General features: G+C 36.6%; 1 protein-coding gene across 1 annotated transcript in view; it reads left to right on the forward strand.

Annotated features, from left to right (window-relative positions):
- PIGK (phosphatidylinositol glycan anchor biosynthesis class K) overlaps positions 1 to 23,404 on the forward strand; it is a 111,408-nt gene that overhangs the window by 75,482 nt on the left and 12,522 nt on the right. Inside the window, exon 10 of the mRNA XM_032218448.1 lies at positions 2,193 to 2,268. Within this exon, the coding sequence (XP_032074339.1) occupies positions 2,193 to 2,268 (76 nt within the window). The remainder of the gene's footprint in view (positions 1 to 2,192; positions 2,269 to 23,404) is intronic.

Below are 23,404 nucleotides of genomic sequence, written 5' to 3' on the forward strand. Positions count from 1 at the left end.
CCCCCATCAGTGAAGAGATCCAGCAAAGAATCATTCCCAGAGAAAAATCATCCAGATGTCCCAAGCTCTATGGTCTACCCAAGATACACAAAGAAGGAACTCCACTTAGACCAATAGTCAGCTCCATAGGCTCACCTTTACAAAATCTAGCCAAATTTCTTGCCAAACAACTACAGCCCTATGCAGATTCCATCACCTCACATGTAAAAAACTCTTTCCACTTCATAGAAATCATAAAGAAACAAAACTTACAGCCCAGTGACCTACTCGTGAGCTTTGATGTCGTATCACTCTTCACCCAAGTACCAATCAAAGAAGCCTTAACAGCTATCCAAAACAAATACAACCCCCCCAAACACATCCTGGATCTAACCAACCACTGCCTATCTAACACATACTTTATTCACAATGGACAAAGATACAAACAGATGGAAGGAGCACCCATGGGATCACCCCTCTCACCTGTCATTGCCAACCTCTACATGGAAAACTTTGAAACCCAAGCTCTAGAAAAATCTGATCACAAACCTAAACTCTGGCTCAGATATGTAGATGACACTTTCATAATCTGGCCACATGGGAAAGAACAACTGGACATCTTCCTTACACACCTCAACAGCCTACACCCCAAAATACAGTTCACCATGGAAACAGAAGTAAACAACCAACTCCCCTTCCTGGACGTCTTAGTCTACAGGAAATCTAACGGTTCCCTAGGACACACCATCTACCAGAAGAAAACACACACTAACCGCTATCTGCACGCACTCTCACACCACCACCCAGCCCAGATCAATTCCGTAGCCAAGACACTCATCTCCAGAACAAAACGCCTAGCTGATGAACAACACCTAAAAACCGAACTACACACTCTCACCAACGTACTGACATCCAATGGATTCCAAAGAAATAAGATCACCAACCTAATCCAAAAAGAAACCCCCACTAAAGTCCAGGACAGAGAACAAGAAAATGGAAAAGCCCTCCTCCCATACATAAAAGGCACCACAGACAAAATCAGCAAAATCCTCCGCAAACACAACATCAAGACAGCATTCTGCACAGACCGGAAAATATCCACCATCCTAAGAAACCCCAAAGACAAAATTGAATTAGAAAATCAAGGAGTATATGAAATCCCATGCACTACTTGCCCCGCCACATACATCGGACAGACCAACAGAAGAATAAGTGCACGCATTGAAGAACACAAAAATGCAATCAAAAAAGAAGAACCAACTTCTTCCCTGGTCCAACACCTCAAAGCCACAGGACATAAAATTGACTTCAATAAGACAAGAACCATCGCCAAGGCCGAACACTTCAACAACCGTATAATCAGGGAAGCAATCGAAATAGAAAAACACCCACATAGCATGAACAGGTGAGACGACACCTCCCGCCTGCCAGCCCTTTGGAAACCCGCCCTCATTAACAAACGAATCCCAAACATGAAGAATGAGACCAGGCCCACACTCACAATAGCCACACAGAATACTACCAAAAAACATCCACAAAGAAAACAACCAAAAACACAAACTGATGAGGAGGCACGACCCAGAACCAGAAGCCAGACTGCTAAAGCACAATCAGCCTCTTCAAAACCCCTCCTACCCTCACAGGAAACACAACCCCTCAAACAATCAGAACAGAACACCCTTCCACCAAATAATGACACACTTCCACCTAATCAAGACACACCCAAGCCCCCATTCAATCAGTTTTAATCCCCTACTGGCAGTTAAAACTTAATCCCCTACTGGCAGTTAAAATTTAATCCCCTACCAGCAGTTATAAGGAACAAACAGCCAAGATCCCACACTACTCCTGGAAACACCAAACCTGAAGTAGTCAGCAGCAGCCTGAAGATGACGAATGTGACTTCGTCGAAACGTCGCCAAGACATCTCCAATTCTACGCGGGAGAAAACCCGAACAACTAGAGACCTACATACTAACACCCGCGAAAACCTCAGAAAACATATATACACACACACACACACACACACATTCATACATACAGCTTGGAAAGAGAAATGGGATTTGGAATCATGGCTATTTTTTAATGGGTATGTGTTTTTCAATGACTGATTATTTGATTTTGATTTGGGATATGTATGTTAACGATAATTTCTGTTGTCTGATTTTATTCTTCTCTATGTTATTCTAATATCTGATTTGATTTTTTTTTAGGCCTGTTATGGACGAAATAGCAACGGAACCTTTAAAATATGCAGAACAGCTTCCAGTAGCACAAATAATACACCAGGTATCACTTTGTTTATTGATATTTAGGTCAAGAATAAGTAAGGCTTCAGTCTTATAAATGAAATGCTTGTATTCACAAATCGTATGGAAGCAGAGATCTCCATTTAGGAAATGTCATTATTTAGAGTACTGAAAAGAAAGAAATAAAAAATCCCGAATGCCCCTGCTAAAATTTTCCTTCTGAAGTACCAAGGGAAACCTCTAGCTAATTGATTTCAAACATTTAATTAATAAATGTTTATGGTACAAAGTAGAGTTAGCACGAGTTATGGCTGTGAAAGAATACAGATCTGACTTTTTAATAAAGGTGAAGAAGGCAATGAAACATTAAGGGAGGAGAAATGGTAACTCACTATTAAGAAAGTGGAAAGCACGAGAAATTAAAAATAACCCCACTTTGATTTTTTTTTATATAAAGGGAACAGAGAGAAACTTTGACAGATTTCAAGATTCTGTTATCATATTCTACAGAAATAAAGAACATTCATGAAACTGTTTCTTGACCTTGTCTATCTCAAAAGCTGTGGCATGCCTCATCAGGCATGAGAAGCACAATGCATGCTCTTAATAGGCACATAGTCACGACTGCCTCTTTAGTAGTGCTGTTCTCTGCTTCTTTAGATTAAGAACAGAGTCACACAAAGGACAGTCTCAGCAACATCTGTGAGTCAAAACACCACGAAAAACAGAAATAAACTAGCATCATCAAGAAAATATTGGGGTTTTTTGTTATAATGATTTAATTAAATGTTTTACAAAATGTACAAATAAAAACTAACAAACTAACAATCAGAAAGAAAGATAACAAAGAAAGAGAGATAAATGAAAGGGGGACAAAAAGTCATACAAAAAATTATTTATAACTTCTTTCTTCAAGGATAGAAGAAAAAACTTACATTCAACTTTATTAGTTTAACACTATAATATAGTGTTCATTTGTCCCAAATAAAAATAATAATTGTCAAATCCATATGTCATAATTTTTATTTTTTTCATTTCCTGCAAAAAGTCCACAAAAAGCTTCCAATTGTGGATAAATTTCTTTTCTCTCACAAGAGTTGTTAATTTAACCATTGTTAACAAAACCTCAATGTTGATGACTTTCTATGCACGGGCATATAGTATATATAGCATACTATTATTAATATTGAGTTAAAAAGACCTACAATAAAACCTCAATTAAGAATAACTTGAAAACTGCCCATGAAGATAGAATTAGCCACACTTGTTTCATGCTTATTTGGCTTGCCGATTTTGCTAATACACAATTTGTTTCTCCGATTATAATTTACATTAAGGAGAAAGATTTCCATCTTACTTTGTAAGACAAATCTCAACAAATACTATGAAAAACAGATGTACTTATACTTATAATATTTATTGCCCTTTATCAGAATGGAACTCTGAGCAACAAAAGTTATTTAGAGCCTATATAGCACAATGGAATTAAACTGGTATCAGAGCACAGCCATAAAATACAGCATATAAAAGTTACGAGGCAGACTTGATGAATTATACAAATTACAATGATTGCTTAAACAGAAACACAATCTGATCACATGGTGATCACATCATATTCAAGAGGCAGAGCTCTGGATTCAAAACCTGGATTTCAAAGAAATGGAAAGAAAAGCATTGGAAAAAAACATAAAATAATATTAATAAATTAATTCTTACATTTGTGAACTTCTGGCCACCCAAGTGATGACAGGATTACATCTAAACAACAATAAAAACAAAGTTATAACATATTCAACCATATCTACAGTAGGATCAGTGCTAGGAACATCTGCAAAAGATACTAAAAAATATTAAATTGAGGACCATACGATTGATGCCCTGTTCCTTTTTGTGTTGGTATTGTAGAAAACATATTTAATAAAAGGAAGAGTTTTTATCACACATTGTCCTTGACATCTAAACTTTTTAGTCTCCCCCCCCCCCCCCCCCCCAAACCAACATTCCTGGTCACTGTTCAGGCAATCTGTGTCTATCTGTCTTGGTCACTTCTACTAAAAAAAATGGAATATCTTTAAAATAATTCTAACTGAAATGTAAGTATTGTACAACACAGGGGTCAGCAATCCATGGCTTTGGAGCCAAATGTGGCTCTTTCATCCCTCTGCTGCGGCTCCCTATTGCTCAAAATATATGTCACAACCATCAATGTGCGACACCTGGTGGCACACAATTTATTGAGCTTTTCGACGGTTGATAGGCCGATATATGCAGTATTATCTTCATTTTAGATGTCAAAAGAGTTTTGTGGATCCCAGTGTTTTCTTTTCTGTAGGAAACAGGTCTAAATGGCTCTTTGAGTGTTTAAGGATGTCGACCTCTGGTCTAACAGCACATCCTGGCTCCTTTCAGCACAATTGTTACCAGACGTTTATGTGTAACTTTCCTATTCCAGCTTTAACCATATTTAATAGATGGCAAGCTAGCCAGATTCTGTCAACTAAAAATGACCTATTATCTACAACTGCTGTGGCCTTCAGATTCAGTTGCCTTTCAACAAGGGCAGACAGGAGAATAAATGGAAGTTTGCTAAGTGGCAAAATTGCTGGCAATATCCCCTGGATATTAATTATTCTTAAGTCTGTTTTCAGGCATCTTTTTCAGTCAGGTTGCTTGAATTTTCTTGCTGGAGGCAATGGTAGCTTTACCTGAAAAGAAACACAAGGTTTATTTTCAATCTTTGAAATATACTGGTCTTCCTTGCAAGATTTCAAACCTAAAGGAAATTTAATACTTTAGGCTCAATTGGGCCCCTCTGGGAAGAATATCTGATGTGTTTTGAACACGGAAGATTAGAAATCAGGACCAGTTTATATGTCAGGATTTCCCTTGGTGCTGTCAGAGCCTCAAATGACCCTGCAACCCACAGATGTCACATTTCAAATTCTCTGTTCATGCCTGACTCTAAGCATAAATGAATTAAACAGCAGAGTAGGCAGTAAGTCAATATGTTCTTAACTGTGAGACTGAGCAATGAAACAGTTGAGGATTGTTTGGAATAGGTAAATAGAAACTGCACCAAATGGTTCACCTACAGGAATAACTATGATGGGAAACAGAATTAACCTTTAAGATGGTTGACCAGATGAAATGTCACAGTAATATTTTTACAGCGCAAAAAAGTAATATAACACCGGTGGGTTCATTTTGGCAGCTTTGTGCCATTTTGCAGTGGATTGCGTTGCTGAGTGAAATGAGAAATGGGTTTTTTCATGCATTCGGGATATTTCAAACAGCAAATGTTCATATTATGTAATTCTTTGGCAAAACATCCTACCAAAGCAATTACCCGACTGGCTCTTTCTAGTGTTGCATTTGTGGCCTTTTTGAGTGTCCCACTTTCAATTCAGATTTTGGACATCAACTCTGAATAAGAAAGAAACAGGTTTTACTTTAGGTCACACACTGTAATTTAACTGGAACATTTTGTGGCATAAATTTTTATATTTTATAAAATATAAATATAAAATCCATTTCCATTAAAAGATTTACTATGTACTTCGCTGTACTGGATTACCTTCCACCAGAGTGATTTGGCAGCCAGATGTATATTGAAAACATTATAAATGTCATTACATTAAGAGTAGTTCTCACATAGGTATTGTTTTGAAATTTATCATATACATGAGGGAGCAGAACACAAAGTTATAGAAAGGTTTTTTTTAAAAGAAAACATAAGCCCCTTAAAGTAGGCATTATTGTGACATTTCAACTATTGAACTCTACTGTAATATATCATTTCCTTAACCGAAAAGTTTATTTTTAAAATAGCTTATTTTCCTATGCTTTTAAAAATATAAATAAGAAAAATTGGTGTTGATTTCTGCATGAATTGGTAAAGGAATATTTGCAAAATAATGATTGATTTTTTTAATTCATATAATAGCAGTTAGACTTATATACCGCTTCATAGGGCTTTCAGCCCTCTCTAAGCGGTTTACAGAGTCAGCATATTGCCCCCAACAACAATCTGGGTCCTCATTTTACCCACCTCGGAAGGATGGAAGGCTGAGTCAACCCTGAGCCGGTGAGATTTGAACAGCCGAACTGCAGAACTGCAGTCAGCTGAAGTAGCCTGCAGTGCTGCATTTAACCACTGCGCCACCTTGGCTCTTAATATAATAAGTATAAAAGAGTTTGGTACTTCCTATATTATAATATCAGCCAAGATTTACACAGATATATAGTGAATTGGCAGCCAGATGTATGTTGAAACCATTATTAAAGTCATTATGTTAAGAGTACTTCTCACATAGATATTGTTTTGAAATTTAGCATATAAATGTGGGAACAGAATACAAACTAAACTGCTAGCTTTAGAAAACAATCTAACAATTTAGCTTCCATTTTGGACACAACTTACACAATTCTAAATTTCAAACTTTTTTCACAAAAAACTGATACAGAAAGAAGCAAATTCAAAGTTTCCAAATTTTGCATAGTTTTTAATGGATTTACTTTATTGCTTTAAAATTTGATGACAACTGCAAATATCTTTTGTTTAGGAAAAGACGTTCTGATTAAGTGGTTCACAGCTGGTTTATTTGCTCCATTACACTATGAATTTCTGGCAAACTTCAGTGGGGCGCATCCCTAGTTTACCTGGAAGCTAGAATAATGGCATTCTTTGTAGAGGTTGCTCTCTAGTGGATTTTAGAGATAGTGCCTCTTGATTGAATTTTAGATTGCATCCTTCAAAGAAATGATGGAATCAAATGGCCTTTATGACTGTAATAAGGTACAACAAGTTTTGGTCTATGTTCTTCCAGATTGTTGGGTAATGAAAGGAGTGTGTAGAGATTGGCGCCCAATTATAATTTGCCTTTGGATGCAGGGAACTGATTTGTCAAGTGCTGGGGAAATCAGAAGATTCAGCCAGTTCAAATGAGTATAAAGATTCATTGCAAGCTTAAGCTCTGTATAAGAATCTGAACTACTAACGGTCAGTGAAAACAGACAGTAGATAAGGGTAGAAGGAATTCAAAGTGGGCTGGACTTAGATCTCTTGTAGATGCAAAGGGACTCATGATTAATGATGTGTTTGACCCCTTCCCTTGGGCTCAGTCTGGTAGCCTACACTGAGGAAGCCAGGAAAGTGGATGGGTTGGACAACAAGGAAGGTAACTGCAATTGCCCCTCCTTAAACCTGGTATTCTCAATATATGCCTAATGTGATTCTGACAATCACTAATTGTTTAAAATGATTGAAATGGAAATAAGGATTTAATTGATTTAATTGAATAAAACAGAGCAACTGTAGGGAGTTAGAAGTATCTTCTGTACAGATCTTTATATATTTGGAAAGATGCAGACATAATTGATTAGTAGTAGAGATGATTAAATATGCAGCACAAAGAAGTACTGTTTGGACTGGGGAACTTTTGCATGGGTATTTAATCTGCCCTTTTAATGATGAAAATTAACCCTTTCTAAGCTGTTTTTCTTCCAGAGACATGTGGTATCTTATAAAGATTAAGCCCACATCGTCCAGTTTCTGTTTTAACTTGCATATTCAAACCCCATATCTCCTGTTGACTTTAATAGCATTTCTGTTTAATATTTGGAATTATTTTCTTATTGATATTTTTCCTGCAGCATATATACCATATATTTGATGCTAAAAATTATTTGGTTGATTTTCCATTGTAGTTTTATGTGTCATATTCTTTGCTGTGCTAACTATTGTTGCCTATATAATGTTTTTTAAGTATGATAGTATTCCTGGTGTTCTCCTTTGCTTAGTGGTAAAATATGAAAATTGTGGTAGTTGGCATCATCATTATTAACACTGTTGGTTTTCTTTGTATTATTGTTATTTTTGTTCTGGTTAACAAAAATCATAGATCAGTGATGGCGAACCTTTTTCTTATGGCCAAAATTGTGTTCGTGCATGCTATCACGCGCGTATGCGTACCCACACCAATTCAATCCTCCCTGCCCACCTGCGCATGCACGCATGTTTCCCCTGCGTATGCACATGCAACACCCCAGACTCCAGAGGCTTTCCTGAAGCCTGGGAGGGTGAAAATAGCCTCCCTTGGCCTCCCGGAGGCCCTCTGGAAGCCAGAAATGGATCATTTCTGAACTTCCGGTTGGCCCTTTGGGCCTGTTATTCACACTCCCCAGTCTCTAGAGGCTTTCCTGAAGCTTGGGAGGGTGAAAATGGCCTCCCCCAGCCCTCTGGAAGGCTGAAAATCAGCTGGCATGCCAGCATATATGGCTCTGCGTGCCATCTGTGGTATGCGTGCCATAGGTTCGCCATCACGGTCATAGATGTTATGGTGTAGGCATTAGGATTATCAACACACCCCAAGTTTCTCTTCTCATGGAAGAACATATCAAGACAAAGAATGAAGACAAAGACTTAGATATTATACATATAACATTGCAGACAAAGTAGTATATACTTCCTTATTTTTCTGATATTAGCACATCTATGTTTGGAATACCATAATAATTTAAAAAAATATTTTTATTTTAACTACTAAATTTTTCTATGCTATTTCTTCAGCAATAAATCAAGTCATTTTACTACAAAACAAGCTGATTTAAGGCATTGCACCTGAGTTGTTTAAAAGCAAGGCAAGATTTAATCTAATTCAAAAATCTTTTAGTGAGTTTCTTCTTGCAATGTTCAAATAACAAGCCTCTTCCCCAGAATTGGATAAGTTATTTGAACATAAGGACTGAAGGCTGACAGAATTCTGCTTGACAAATGCTATTATATTTATTCTGAACATTGCCAAACTACATTGAGCAACTTTTAAAAAAATGTTTCCAAGATCCATGTCAGAGTTGAATATAACTGACATGAATATATAGCAAAACATGTATTTATTTCTTCAGTTTATATTCCATGCCCTTTATTTCTACAACTGCAATTCTGTCTCTTTGTATTGATTGGCATTTGTAGAAAATGAAAAGGACAACCTTTTCCATATCAATTCAAATCCATCCTTGCCTATCTGAAATGTATTCTGCTCCTCTTTCAATCAAAATAATATGGTTCTAGAGTCCTTAGCTGAAAACTCAGCTTTGTGAATATGTACTCAAGCAATGAACACATTTCTTCCTATAAACATTGAAATCTGCCATTACGGGTTGGACTCCCCCTTCAAATATGCCATGATACCCATATTGATAGTGAAATTTTAGGTTTGAAGAAAGAAACCCATCAAAATGATAGTGTGGGGTCTAAAAGTTTAGAAGAAAAACATAACTTCCTCAACCTTTCCCAGAATTGGAGAACCCCATCTTATCTTTGTGAATGACATTTCATTAAGTGGTTAATTTAATCATCTTAATCAATTAAAAGTCTTCTGACTTGATAGAAACCTACATCCAGACATGACCATTTTTATCCTTTCTACAAAGCAATATATTTTTGAAAGGCCTTTAAACTAGCATTTAAACTAGCATGGAAAGTCAAAATGTATCCTAAAAGGCAGTGGCCATCAAAAGTTGGATTTGATTCGAGGGACTAATTAGAGCAGTGTTTCTCAACCTCAGCAACTTTAAATGTGAGGATTTCAATTCCCAGAGTTGAAGTCCACGTATCTTAAAAGTTGCTGAGGTTGAGAAACATTGGATTACAGTGCACATAGTCCTTGAATTATAACCATTCATTTACTGAACATTTGAAGTTCCAATGGCATTGCAAAAAAATGACTTATGACCTTTTTTCACACTTAAACTGTTGCAGCATCCCCATAGTCACCTAATCAAAATTCGGATACTTGGCAACTGGTTCATTTTTGTGACAGTTGCAGTGTTCCAGAGACACATGATCAACTTTTGCGATCTTCTGACAATCAAAGTACATAAGGAAGCCAGATTCACTTTATAATCCTGTCACATCAACCACAATGATTCACTTAACAGTGGCAAGAAAACTAGGTCAAAATGAGGCAAAACTAATAACTATCTCACTTAGCCATGGGAATTTTGGGCTTGATTTTGGTCATACGTTGAGGACTACCTGTATCTTTTCTGCCATTCAAAGGGAGTTTATTATCTGTAATGAAAAGCATCCCCCTCAGTATCCACACTGCAGACATTGTATTTGACTTTTTATATGGTTGTTTTTAAGGAACTGTAGAGCTTACTATTATTATTTCCAGACACCTTTCCTGCTAAAATACAGAAAAGGCTGTTTCTTTGCAGATTGCATGACTGGTAAATATGAAGCATATGAATGGGAAGTGATGCCCATCAGCTCTGGCTGAATGCATTAATGCTTGCCATTTTAACCTTGTCAGCATTTGCTGGTGTTATCTATTGAGAGGCTATGTCAACATTGCAATCCAATGCGTGAATTTATTGAGAGGGGGGCAGGAGGAGAAACAGAGAGGAGAGAGAGAGAGAGAGAATGAGAGAGAGTTTCTCCAAGAAGTTATCTCTTATCGTTTTTAAATGGAAATGTATTTACATTAAAAATAATCCAGCTTCTCTGAAAAAGAATCAGCCCACAGGTTGGTCAAAATACATTCAATTACACCCTGACTGATCTAGTTCCCTTTGATTTGTTAAAAATAAAGTGGCAATTAGCACACAATAGATTTTTATTAGTCTCTGATAAAAATGGTGAAAGAGATTTAAAATGTTAATCAGGCATGGAAAGTATATGATGAATGAACAAATGCAGTACAGATTTTTAGTAGAAGGAAGCACTAACATGCTTTGATTAGCAGGTGAAATTGCACTAGAAAAGCTGATAAAATACAAAGAATCCAAAAGTTGATCACCTGTGTGATTATATTGCAGAGGCAGTTACGATAAATGAAAATTACTGTCCTAGTAATTTTACATTGTTATGAATATCTGCCATACGATAGATCCCAAGTGCCACAAAACAGAGCAAGATTTCTACTGTGCAGTTCTCTTGGGGGGGGGGAATGCAAATAGAAATAAAACCACTGCAATGTATTGTGTCCCCAAGTGTAATTCACAAAGGAAATCTTAAGAGCATAGATATCTAAAGCCACAAAAAAATAGATGAGTGTTGTGACTCAGCAGAAGTTTGCTGTGAGTTGAGTCGGGATGCAGGAATAACAATGCAGATGGGGCTCGTTAGTGTGGTTTTCTGGAGATAAAAGGACTGATGGTGCTTCGCCCTGGTTGCAGAAGTCAACATTCATCGTTCGTGCATGGTTCATTGTTCATCGGTCGTAGTTTGTTTGTGAGAGACACTTGGATAAGTGATTTGCTTTCTGTAACCCTGATTCAAAGAGACACTTGGAGAAGTGATTTGCTTTGTAAGAGATCTTTGTTTTTGCATTCTGTTATCTTCTTGCCAGAGACTTTATTTATGTTTATTTTTGTGCTCGCAGCCAGCGTGAGCCGAGGCTGATAAAGTCTTCGCTTTTAAGTCTGTCTGCCTATCGTCTGTGAACGAGCGGAGAAGGGGGGTCAGAACAGATGAGTAATAATTGTACATAATCGGAGGCATGCTTTGTACTGAGAATGTTGCTATTTTGGCTTAATGTGGAACTATTCCAACATTTTGAAGTATTTTTTCTAAATCATCGGGCCTCATGATTTGAAGGACCATAGAATGTTATGTGAAAATGAAGCAACATTGGAAGAATAATGTGTAAGGTACAAAGGGATTGTCTCAGATATATATGTCTGCTCTGTAGCAGATCCTGAACACTGAATTTTCATAGTTGTTATATTCTGAAGAAATCACTGTGGGTGATAGTGGGAGGAATTATTTAATAAGATAGGGACAGCAAAAGAGAACAAAATAATTCACAGAGGTGCTGAAAATATAGACATTGATTCACTCTATCAGACATTCAGTTGATACTTCTTATTAAAATAATAAATTGCATTATGCACAAATTTCGTGACCTGACAAATGTGCGCCCGACAACACCGCGGCGATAAAACCTCAACGTCAACAGCACGCCCACAAAGGTGCATTGACAAAAGTGCGCCGACAGAAGCGCAATTACGGTTAAGGTAAGGTTTAGGGTTAGGTTTAGGGTTAGGTTTAGAGCGCACTTCTGTTGGCGCGCTGTTGTCGGCACTCTTCTGTGCTCATTCGTCAGCGCGATTTCGAACTCGTGGTTTTTTCCTAGCAGTTTTGTCGGCGCACTTTTGTCGAGCGCACATTTGTCGGTGAACCCACAAATTTATCGGCAGTTTATTAAATCAATCACATTTTATAATCACACTGACTCTATCCATATATGTACACTAAACTGTTCCAAACAAGTCACCTTATGGCTTAGCACAAAGTGTGAGCCCTTTAGAAATATGAGAAAAAAGTGGGCTGATGAGCAAAGGCTGTATCTTTGGTTTGATTTTAGTTCCTGTACCTGATGCAGAGCTTGAGACGCTATGGGGTTTGGGATTTGAGTGCAGGTAACAAATAGGTATCCATCTTCTTCATTTAATTGTCTAAATATTTCTTTCAGTTCACCATCTCTGTTTTTCAGCAGAACTATTTTTTATCCCTGATGTTCTCATATCTTTTGTTTACAAACATGAGAGGCTGCTTCCAGAGGTCTCTCTTCAGGCATAGAGTTGGAAACATCTCCCTTGAGAGCTAAATAATATCCAGAGGCAGGATATTATAATTTTCCCAGTTTCCAGGTGGAGTCTTTTGTTTGAAGAGCTGTCCCTGAAGTTTCTCTTCTGTTTGTAAGACTATTTAATTCAATCTCAGGAGTTTTTCATTGCTTGAGTCTGAATCATAACCTAATTGGCTAGAATCCAGTCCTTTATTGCAGGACTGAGTTATTGCCTAGACTGCACTTTATGGCTAAAATACCCTTTATACTTCTGTGTTACCGTCTGCATTTATATTAATCTGGCTCTTTTTGTTTCCTGCCGTCAAGATGTATTTTTTTTTTCTTTTTTGGCTGTTTTGGAACAAAGTTTACTATGTACATGACAATGTCATCCTGCTTTCTGATATCAGACACACAATGCTGGTTAAGGGCATGTGTTTGATATGATCCATTGCTTTGATCATCATTATTCTCCTATCTTTGATGGTGTTCCTTTGATGGTCTCTTCCATCTTTTTTCTTTTTAAATCCCACAATAGGACCTGTTTTACATTTGTTTCATTGATTGCATTTTGCATGATGATAACATGGGTATCAAAAAAAAGTGTAATAAAAATGTTTGCTTGCTTGTTCAACAAATGCTTACGAATGGGTCTTCAGAAAAGCAAACATATTTTTCTGAAAGCTACGCATGTAACTGGTTTGTTTCTGCTTATGCATTTTGAGAGATGTTCCTTTGTAAAATCTTATGTGAGAAGTATGTTTTATCTTTTCCTTATAATGTTTCAGTTTTCCTGGAGCCTGATGGCAGTTAAGAGCTCAAAAGCAACAAAACTAACTGTCTAAAGCAATAAATATCATATTCAAATTTTTGCCAATTCCAGGCAGCTTTGCAGAGATGGAGAGTGGAAAGGAGCTATATAGCACACTCTTCTATGCAGTATTGGCAAAGGCAATTTTGCCTTTTGTGTGTTTTGAAGCAATAAATCAGGAAAATGCAGAATTTATTTCTTGTCACTTTTGGGGTGTGTGATGAAGGGTTCCACCACAAAACCGCGCTCGACTAAACCGCACTCGACTAAACAGCGTTGCTGATGTCATCAACAGGGCGACAACAGCGCAGAGACAGAAGCACACTGTAAACCCTAAACCTAAAATTAACCCCTAAACCTAACCCCCCCTAAACCTAATCTTAAACCTAACCCTTAATCTAACCCTAACCCTAAACCTAATCCTAAACCTTAACCTAACCCTAACCCTAACCCTAACCCTAAACCTAACCCTAAACCTAACCCTTACCTTAAGCTGAATCGGCTTGCTTTCAAAGCGCTATTTAAAGCGCCCTTCTTTCTCCGCGCTGGCTGTTGTTGCCCTGTTGATGACATCAGCGACGCGGTTTAATCGGGTGCGGTTTAGTCGAGTGCGGTTTTGACGGGTCACGGTGATGAAGTGTGGGGCATATCTCCCAGAGATTACATCTATATTCCACAGATACAGAAAGAATAAACTTACTAGAATCTGAACCAAGGTAACCACCCTTTAACAGATTTTAAATGAATTAGACTTGTTAATGTCAAGTGATTGGGTTGGATTTGCATTTAAGTGTTATCATAGAAAGCAGAAAAGCAAAACTTATTTGCCACCCGTAGAAAATTTAGTCCCTGTACAATCCTAAACTAAAATCTCTCTGGTCTTTACTTTCAGTATACCAAAACATCTCAAGTTTTTTCCTGGAAGTTTGACTACGGAGTCTTTGATGAAAAATATGTCAATGAAAATTCAATCATCCAGGCCAAAGGTCCAAAGATTGAATAATGGCAACTGGACCAATCCTTGTTAATATGAGACATTCCGTTGCTCATCCAAGCAACTTCATCAGTTAGAGCAAAATTAGTTAGGCAGAGAGTCATTGGGCTGCCCCAACCACATCAACTTTAGGGGTTTCTCCCCAAACTGCATTATGTCAATGAAGAATCAATCATCCAGGCCAAAGGTGTCTAAAGATCACCTTTAATGTCTATTTGTAAAATCATTCCTTTTAGTAGGATTTCCATTATATTTTATATTGGGACTAGAAAACTTTTTAATTCCAATCCCTCGAAAGGCGATGATTAATTTGATGCCACAAAGATGGCCATTTTGTTTGTGTATTATTTATAATATTCATAGCCTTTAAAGTCAAAATCTTTTGAAGTTTCAACTGCTGCTTATCTCCTTTGTGTGATATCAACTATTTTCAGAGATATAAACCCCTTGCAGGAGAGAGTATCACAGTGTCCTATTAAATGAGGGTTTCTTGGAATTTTGTCTTAGCATATAGAAGAAAATGCTTACTGCTTTAATCAGTACTTGAATTACATTAAAATGGTTTTGGAATGTTCAGAGTATGAAATTTGGGATTTAGAAGAGCCAGAAATGTTGGAAGCACTTTTCTTCCATCATTCCCAGGTCACAGCCTTCCAAGTAACTTTTTCTGGTCCTGCTAATTTTGTTGAGGCTGAAGAAACACCTGTATACATTGAAGATGACAGCTAACTCTTAGAAATAGCATGGTGGAGATGCATTGAGCAATCATTGTTTGTTATTTTCTGTATGAAAGGGTAATGCTGAGATGCTGGTAATGAAAATGGAATGCTTGCCTTTCTAATGTTCAGCATATACTATAATGATTTAGCCATATAAACTGTGCCTTTAGAGTGTATTTTTATAAATCCTTTTAAGCAGTTTTGATTCTTAATTCAAGATCTTACCAAAGGGAAACACACTTTTTGTTTGATAATTTTCTTCCGTGTGGACAATTTTTTTAGAATTTTAGAATTTAATAACATTTATATGCCGCCCAATCCCGTAGGACTATGTTCAATACTGGAACGTATGCCTGCAATAAAGAGATCTAATATTTATGCCAGTGGTTCTGTCAAATTGCTGCTAAGCACACATAATCTGGTATTTTTAGCTTTGATTGCATTCTTATTTGAAAAATAAAGATTGTACAAGTAATTGTATGATTTTTCCTTTATCAGCAATGCAATGATATCCCTTAGCTAGCTTGAAGGGAAATAATGTTCGCTCTCCCCTCCACCCTCTTCCTTCCTTCCTTCCTTCCTTCCTTCCTTCCCTCCCTCCCTCCCTCCCTCCCTCCCTCCCTCCCTCCCTCCCTTCCTCCTCCTCCTCCTCCTCCTCCTTCTTCTTCTTTTCTCTCTCTCTCTCTCTCTCTCTCTCTCAATTTATTTTTAAATATATTATAAGTATGAATATACAAAACTGAATTAATATGGATAAATAGTCATAATAGAAATAATGACTAAACAGGGTTATCTACCCAGAAATGGGTAACAATCTTGTTTTCTAATGCTGAATATCAGGTCTGCACAATATCATACCTTGGTCATTCTCTAAACCTTTTGATGCAGCTCTTGCAGATCTCCTTCAACACTGTCTCCAAATGATAATTTTTAAGAGATAAAAGGAGAAAAAAGATATTATCACATGGAACGTAATCACATTCCCTATGCTTAATTCGCTGAAATAAATTTCAGTTCATTTCAGCCCTTCCAGGATTTGGGAGTGCAGCCTTGATGAAGGGAAGCCCACGGCTGAAAAAAAAACAGTTCCTGAGCTCAGGGTTGGGTCATTCTCTACATTCCAAATTAGCTTCATTTCTATAGATTTAGGTTAAGTTCCATTTAGATATGTTATCCTTTCACTGCCAGCTCTTTATCAGGCAAGACTATCCCCATGTGCTTTTTTTGCTTCCTGAAGAACACTTATGGAGTCCAGGACCTTTCCTTGATTCACTACTAGAAAAAAGGTTAAACTTCTCCCTTGAGGCTGCTTTTAATGAAAAGAAAAGAGCACACTACTCTGTTTAACATATAATTTATCCCTTATGTATGTTTCCTTAGATTCTTTATTGACCTCCATTGGTTTGCCCTGAATACCTTCTTTATATTCCTTTCAGTGAGTTTATGGGCTTATTTTGAATTTACAATGAATCAAATCAACTACAAGCTGGCAGTAGCCATTATTATGATTGGTTACATAGTCAGCCAGATGTTTAGATTGGATTTGGCATTTTTATTCTCCTTCCCAAGGACCTGGGATATTGTTGCTTGATGGCATTAAAGGTATCGTACAGTATATGCTGTTCCAAATAAAGCTGCCGATTGACTGATGGTGATTTTGTCAATGTCAAAGGTCCTCAAGAGGTGCTCCAGATATTTGGGGATTGAACTCGAGTCACCTATTTCTGTTGATACTATCTTTGTTTTCTGTTTTCACAGTTTTTCTATTTTTATTTGCAGATCTTTGTAGTTTATTATTTTTCTTCATTATTGTTTTGTTGTTATTATTTTGATTTTCCTGATAATTGTGTAGCTGTTCTAAATAAATATTCTTCCCTATATAATTTATGTGGAGTTAACCAACATCACATACTCTACAGGGAAAGCCCCTCTTCATTTGGTCTGCCCAAGGTGCCCAATGGATCTTCTTGGCGTTATTTCCAGAAGTCTTGAGAGCAATTCTGTTGAGCTATTCTTTGGAATTATAGATCAGTAGTAGTGCTTGAGATAAGATGTGGGAAGTGATAGACAAGATATGGGAGAGAGAGTTTGCTAAGGGTCCCACTACCGAGGGAAAGCCATCTTGAGCCACCTCGGTGATGACCTCCCGCCCCCGGGGGGGATGCTTTTCCCCAGATATTTGGTCTATTTTCTCTGAAGACTTTTGAAAGAGTGCAGAAAAGAGCAACAAAAATGATTAGGGGGATGGAGGCTAAAACATAAGAAAAACAGTTGTAGGAGTTGGGTATGGCTAGTCTAGTGAAAAAAAGGGCTAGGAGTGACATGATAGCAATGTTCTAATATTTGAGGGGCTGCCACAAAGAAGAGGGGGTCACCCTATTTTCCAAATCACCAGAAGGCAAGAAACAATGGATGGAAACTAAACAAGGAGAGAATCAACATAGAAGTAAGGAGAAATTTCCTAACAGTGTGAACAATTAATCAGTGGAAAAGCTTGCCTTCAGAAGTTGTGGAGGCTCTATCACTGGAGGCTTTTAAGAGACTGGACAACCATTTGTCTGGAATGGTACAGGATCTCCTGCTAGGGCAGGATGTTGAACTAGGAGACCTCCAAGGTCTCTCCCAACTCTGTTGTTCTGTTCTGTTCTATTCTCCATGTTTTTAGAGACTGATAAAAGGTGAGAAAGATGTTTGTTGATAAGTAAGTTCATGTTGTTCCAAATGGTGGTGTGGTAAACAGATTAGTTAAAGTTGTATTAATATTGTAAACTACTGTGAGCTTCTGGAAATGAAGCAATATATAAGTTGTGATAAATGTATTGATGAACTTCAGCCAAGATAGGATGTGGGAAGATATTCAAGATTTAAACGCTAACTATACAGTACTAGAATCAGTAACAGCCCAGGAAATAATTAAATTTGCCAAGTGTAATATTTTTAAGGTTTATGGAGGTAATCTATGTTGTGGCAGGAAAAGAATAAATAATAAAGTTAGTGAAAGACAGGAAACAGATATAAAAATCAGACAGGACTTATCATGGTGACTGAAATTTTGAAAGAGGAGAGGATGAGAGCTGTTATTATCCAATGTTTTTCAAGTTTTTTCTGAAGACTTTCTTGATAAAGGAAAGAATCCAATGACCAGATTTAAAAATGTTAACTGAATTACTTTTTTAAAAAAAATATTTTTTTTAATGATTGAGCTGGTATAGTAGCCAGCAGAGTTGTGTCAGTATTGTGAAATTTTGCATATTCTGCTCTAGTAATTAATTTTACCAGATAAATTGCAAAAATAATTTAGCAGTACTGGTTAGTTATGGGAATGTGTATTAAAAATCCTGGAAAGCTTCTATTAAACTTTCTTACAATTAATCTTAAAATTGATCTACATTGCATCAATTATTAATCTGTTTATGTATTTATTTCAACAAGTTCAATTTTAACATAAGACTAGTTTGTGATTTAATCATCATTTTAACACAGGAAAAACTCCAATTTGATGAAAAACAGCATTAATACAATATGTATAATTAGAATTAAAACTTGTGTTTTGCATAGTGTATTATAGACAAATGTACAAGATTGTATCTTAAGTCACCAATATATTAGTCTCACATTTATTTAGAGATAATTCACAAGAACATTTTGTAATTCTGCACAATGGGAAATCTGGTTATAACACATTTAAAGCATAGTGTAACACTGAATTATTTAGAATTAGTTTTTCACCTCCTTTTTGAAGACATTTTAGAGTAAAGTGGCTTGGAAACACTACTAAGAAAAATAAATGTAAAATTTAACTGTATTTAAAATATCCAATGAGGATGTATTAATAGATAATGTGTCCTTAATTCAATTCATATTAGGGTAATGTTAGATTATCCAATTTTAGAATTTGCATTGGAATAAAAGACTTTTAAAGTATTCTTCTGAATTTATCAGCAGTCTTATCTGATCATAAATCTTATATTTTGTCACAGATTTCATTTTCAGGGCAAATTTGGGCTCTGGAGTCATAAATTAAACAATGCACACTGCTTTAAAATGATAAACGATAGGATAGCCTCAAGTTACATTAAGTTAAAACTCATCTAAACTTTGGAGATCAGCATTTTAGGGACCTAGTTCTACTTGTCAGAGATGTCAGCTGGTGATGTATAATTTGTCTATTGGAGCATTTTGGTCAGTTCCAGGGTGTGATAACACTTGCCAGTAAGAACTTGTCATCTCTCGTTTGTTCTCTGCTACAACATAATTTTCCCATTAAGCCTTTAACTTCCTACCATCCCCGTTTATTCTTTGTTCCTCTGAGACTCATTATCCTACATTTGTCTGAATTCATATGCATTTGTCATTTATTATCCCAAGTTCTTGCTTGACTTAACTCGTAGTCGCTGCATTTGTTAGAATGCTTCTCATTTGCTTATATTTATTTTCTTCCCCCTTCCATTTTTGGCAGGGTGGGGTGGTAATCAAAATAATATTATGTAGGTCTCTCTGGTGACTTATTTCTTGCCAGGATATGGAGAATATGCAAATATCTTCCAAAATTGCATAAAAGTCGACTCAAAATATGGCATTAATGATCTCAATTGTGCTGCTAGTATTCCAGTGTAGCATAGAATTGGGGAGATATAGGTCTACTGAAGCTGAGAGCACAGGCATCTATTTCAAAATATTGGCTTAACAGTAAAAATTTGGCAAGTCAGCGGCTTACAGTCCCCAGTACAGAAGTGTTAAAACCAAGCTATAGGTCTGATTTTCATCACAAGCATGACCTAAAGGATTAACATTAGGCCACAGCAATAAGGCTGACAATGTTTATTCTTTTGGCTTACAGTACATAGTGGTACATATATGGCATTTATTCTCTCTTGCATGCACACATCTGTATATACCATCACTCTATGATAAACTCAATTTTTGGATTATGCTAGTACTTTTTCCGACTTTCAGCAAATGATGATTTCCTTAGAAAACAATTTCTGTAGGTTTTCTCCTCCAGAAACAAAAGAAATGAAAAGCCCACAGTTTTCTTTCTGCAGAATTTCACTTTAGGTAGATTTTTCCCCCAGGGTTCATTTTCCTAAATGTAACTTCTATTTTGCTATACAAAGGTTATATTCAATGCAAATGAATAGTCATAAACACAATAGAGTCCAAGAGAGTGCTTTAAAAAAAGTATTTTATTGCCAGTAGAAGACAAAGAGAAAGATAACTTATTCTCTTGCAACACGGGGTTCCACTTGAGGTAATATTAATGAGATGCCTCTTGAGCTTTTTTTTTAAAAGTATAATCTTTATTGTCATTGTACTTAAATACACGAAATTGGTTTGCCATCAGACGTGGCTTAAAATGTAATGTGCAGTTCAGAAGAACTGCAGTTGGTCCCAATTCACAAGCTTTCTTCCAAACAAGAATGATTTTTTTTCTTAATATGAGAATGTCACTCATGATAATTGTTTCAGGGCTTCTATTAATTATTTTAAAGTATCCCATAGCAAACTTAATTGCTAGTGTTTATCCCCTGCAGTCCAACACTAAAATGTTAGTGTGAATGCAGGAGGGGATTTCAGGCTAAGGAGGTGTGCTAATTAAATAGCTGACATTTTTCATATCATAGTGAGAAAATTTGCTTAATGACTGAATAATACAAAACCAATCCATCCTCTTATTAATTACCTCTATTTACTGATAACTGCATGAGGTAGACAAAAATTAAATGCAAATTTGAAAAGAGAATCTGATCTGAAGGTTATGTATACATTATTTACCTCTTATATTTTTGTTGACTGCGCAGCCATCATGAATAATTAGCAATAGCAGTAATAGCAATAGCAGTAGACTTATATACCGCTTCATAGGCCTTTCAGGCCTCTCTAAGCGGTTTACAGAGAGTCAGCATATTGCCCCCAACAATCTGGGTCCTCATTTTACCCACCTCGGAAGGATGGAAGGCTGAGTCAACCCTGAGCCGGTGAGATTTGAACCGCTGACCTGCTGATCTAGCAGTAGCCTGCAGTGCTGCATTTAACCACTGCGCCACCTTGGCTCTAATTAGAATACACCTTCACTTTTCTGTAAAGTAGAAGCATCTCAAATGTTATCTAAGAGTCTTTGCTGAACCTAAACAGCATAGATCTGAGAAAAGAATTCAATATTCAGCCATTGACCCTACCAGAATCTGAATGTGCACAGGAAATAATTCTATGAAGCTGAATATTTATGAAGATTAATATAGATCGCTTATATTTTTCCCCCAAGTTTTGGGGTGGAAAGCATTAGGTAAGGCCTATTCTTTGGTGGTGTAGTTTGGGTCATAGTATAAATTATAGCACATAATAACTGTTGAATACTTTACATATATTTTACAAGGAAAACCCAATAATGTGACTGCTTATTTGATTTGTTTCAAGTGAATGGTTTTTACATATCTATTACAGTGAGAACATATAAATAAGATGATGTAGGAATAATCTTGAAATGGGGTGAATGAATAAATTTGCCATTGGGGTGCAAAAATAGTAAATAACGAAGTTATGGAAAGTTAGGAAATGAAGAAATAAAAATCAAAGGACTTCATTTGTTGTGAGCTAAATAATGAAAGAGAAGAGAAGGTGAAATATGTGAGGATTTACAGTGTTTTCAATGTGGTTTAACAGGATTTGTTTCTCTAAGAGTACAGAAGTAGGAGAAGCAGAGTGCAGTGGAACACTGTTGTTTTGTATGGTCATTCAACGTAAGTCGCTTCTGACTAATCTCTATGAAAGGATGAAAGAGACCTAGGAATAACATAATTTTGGCTGAGGAAACATGATTGAGTAGATCATATTCTTTCTTTTCTGCTTCTGTATTTTTTAGTGGAAGTAGGGACACCCAATTAAAGTAATTGTCAACTGCCAGCTTATGCTTATGCTTTGCTGTGAACTATAGGGAGGGAAGGGGAAAACGAAAATAGGTTCTGCATCTCTTTGGGGCGTTGCTTCATGATCACCTGGCATACCAGCTGCATACCTTCCTGCACATGGACTGACCATTACAAAAACACCCCTGCCTAAACTTGCCTTGTTGCATGGGGTGGGCGATGGGAGGTAGATAAAGGAGGGGAAAGTTTAATGTAGGGCTTTTGGTGCGCAATTCTCAGTTCTGGCTAAGCACTACTGCAGTACATTAGACTTCTAATAAAACCATACCTTTCTCAACAAATGGAGCCAAGGATCTTTTATATTTAGAGGTTTAAATGGTGGCAGGTCTGACAGGAATTTTTAAAGTTTTTTTCTTTTTCTTCTGTAGTTTGAAAAAAAAAATCAGGGTCTTTGTTTGCGGATAGTGTATTTTTGGCATTACAGGAATTATCCATAGGAAGTTCTTGCCTAATTTTTGGGAGGCAGTTTTTACTCAATGTGGGCAACTGGTTATTTACAAGACTGTCAAAATGTTGTGGTATAGCTACCTCAGCGTTTTCCATTCTTTCTTAAGAACAGTAGCTGCTAGCTGATTTGAACATCAGATGTAAAATTGAGCATAATTCTATATGTCTGACTCATTGGATGAAAAAGGAGTAGCACCACCAGAGGTGCTTTTCAGTCCTACATATGACATCCTAATTCATGCTGGTGAAACTTAAATCTGTCTTGATGTTGGAAAACATAGAACGCCAGCTGTTGGAATTAAATTCATTATTTCATTTTCCTTAGCAAATTTGCCTTTGTTTGAGACATACCACATTTAGTATCATCCTATAAATAGATGATGAAATACTGTCATGGCAGATAGGTTGCAAATACTGAAATACTGGCAAATAGGTTTAGAAAGCATGGGAAAATTCTCCTGATGAGAAGCTTAATGGAAGTCGATTCTCTTTCAAATCACGTCCAACAGAATTTGAAATGTTATTCACAAGTGTGGAATGTGAGGAATGATTCCTCGAAGATGGATGCTTTTGTACTGTTTAATAAAGAAATTGTAGCAGGAGAAATTTTTTAAAAAGAAATCTAATTTTATTTTCTTGAATAGTTTCATTTCTGTTAAAGATAAGCCAAAAGTATAACTGATAGTTACAAACCTATATTAACTG

Source organism: Thamnophis elegans, chromosome 5 (assembly GCF_009769535.1).
Source record: "Thamnophis elegans isolate rThaEle1 chromosome 5, rThaEle1.pri, whole genome shotgun sequence".
Classification (NCBI taxonomy): Eukaryota; Metazoa; Chordata; class Lepidosauria; order Squamata; family Colubridae; genus Thamnophis; species Thamnophis elegans.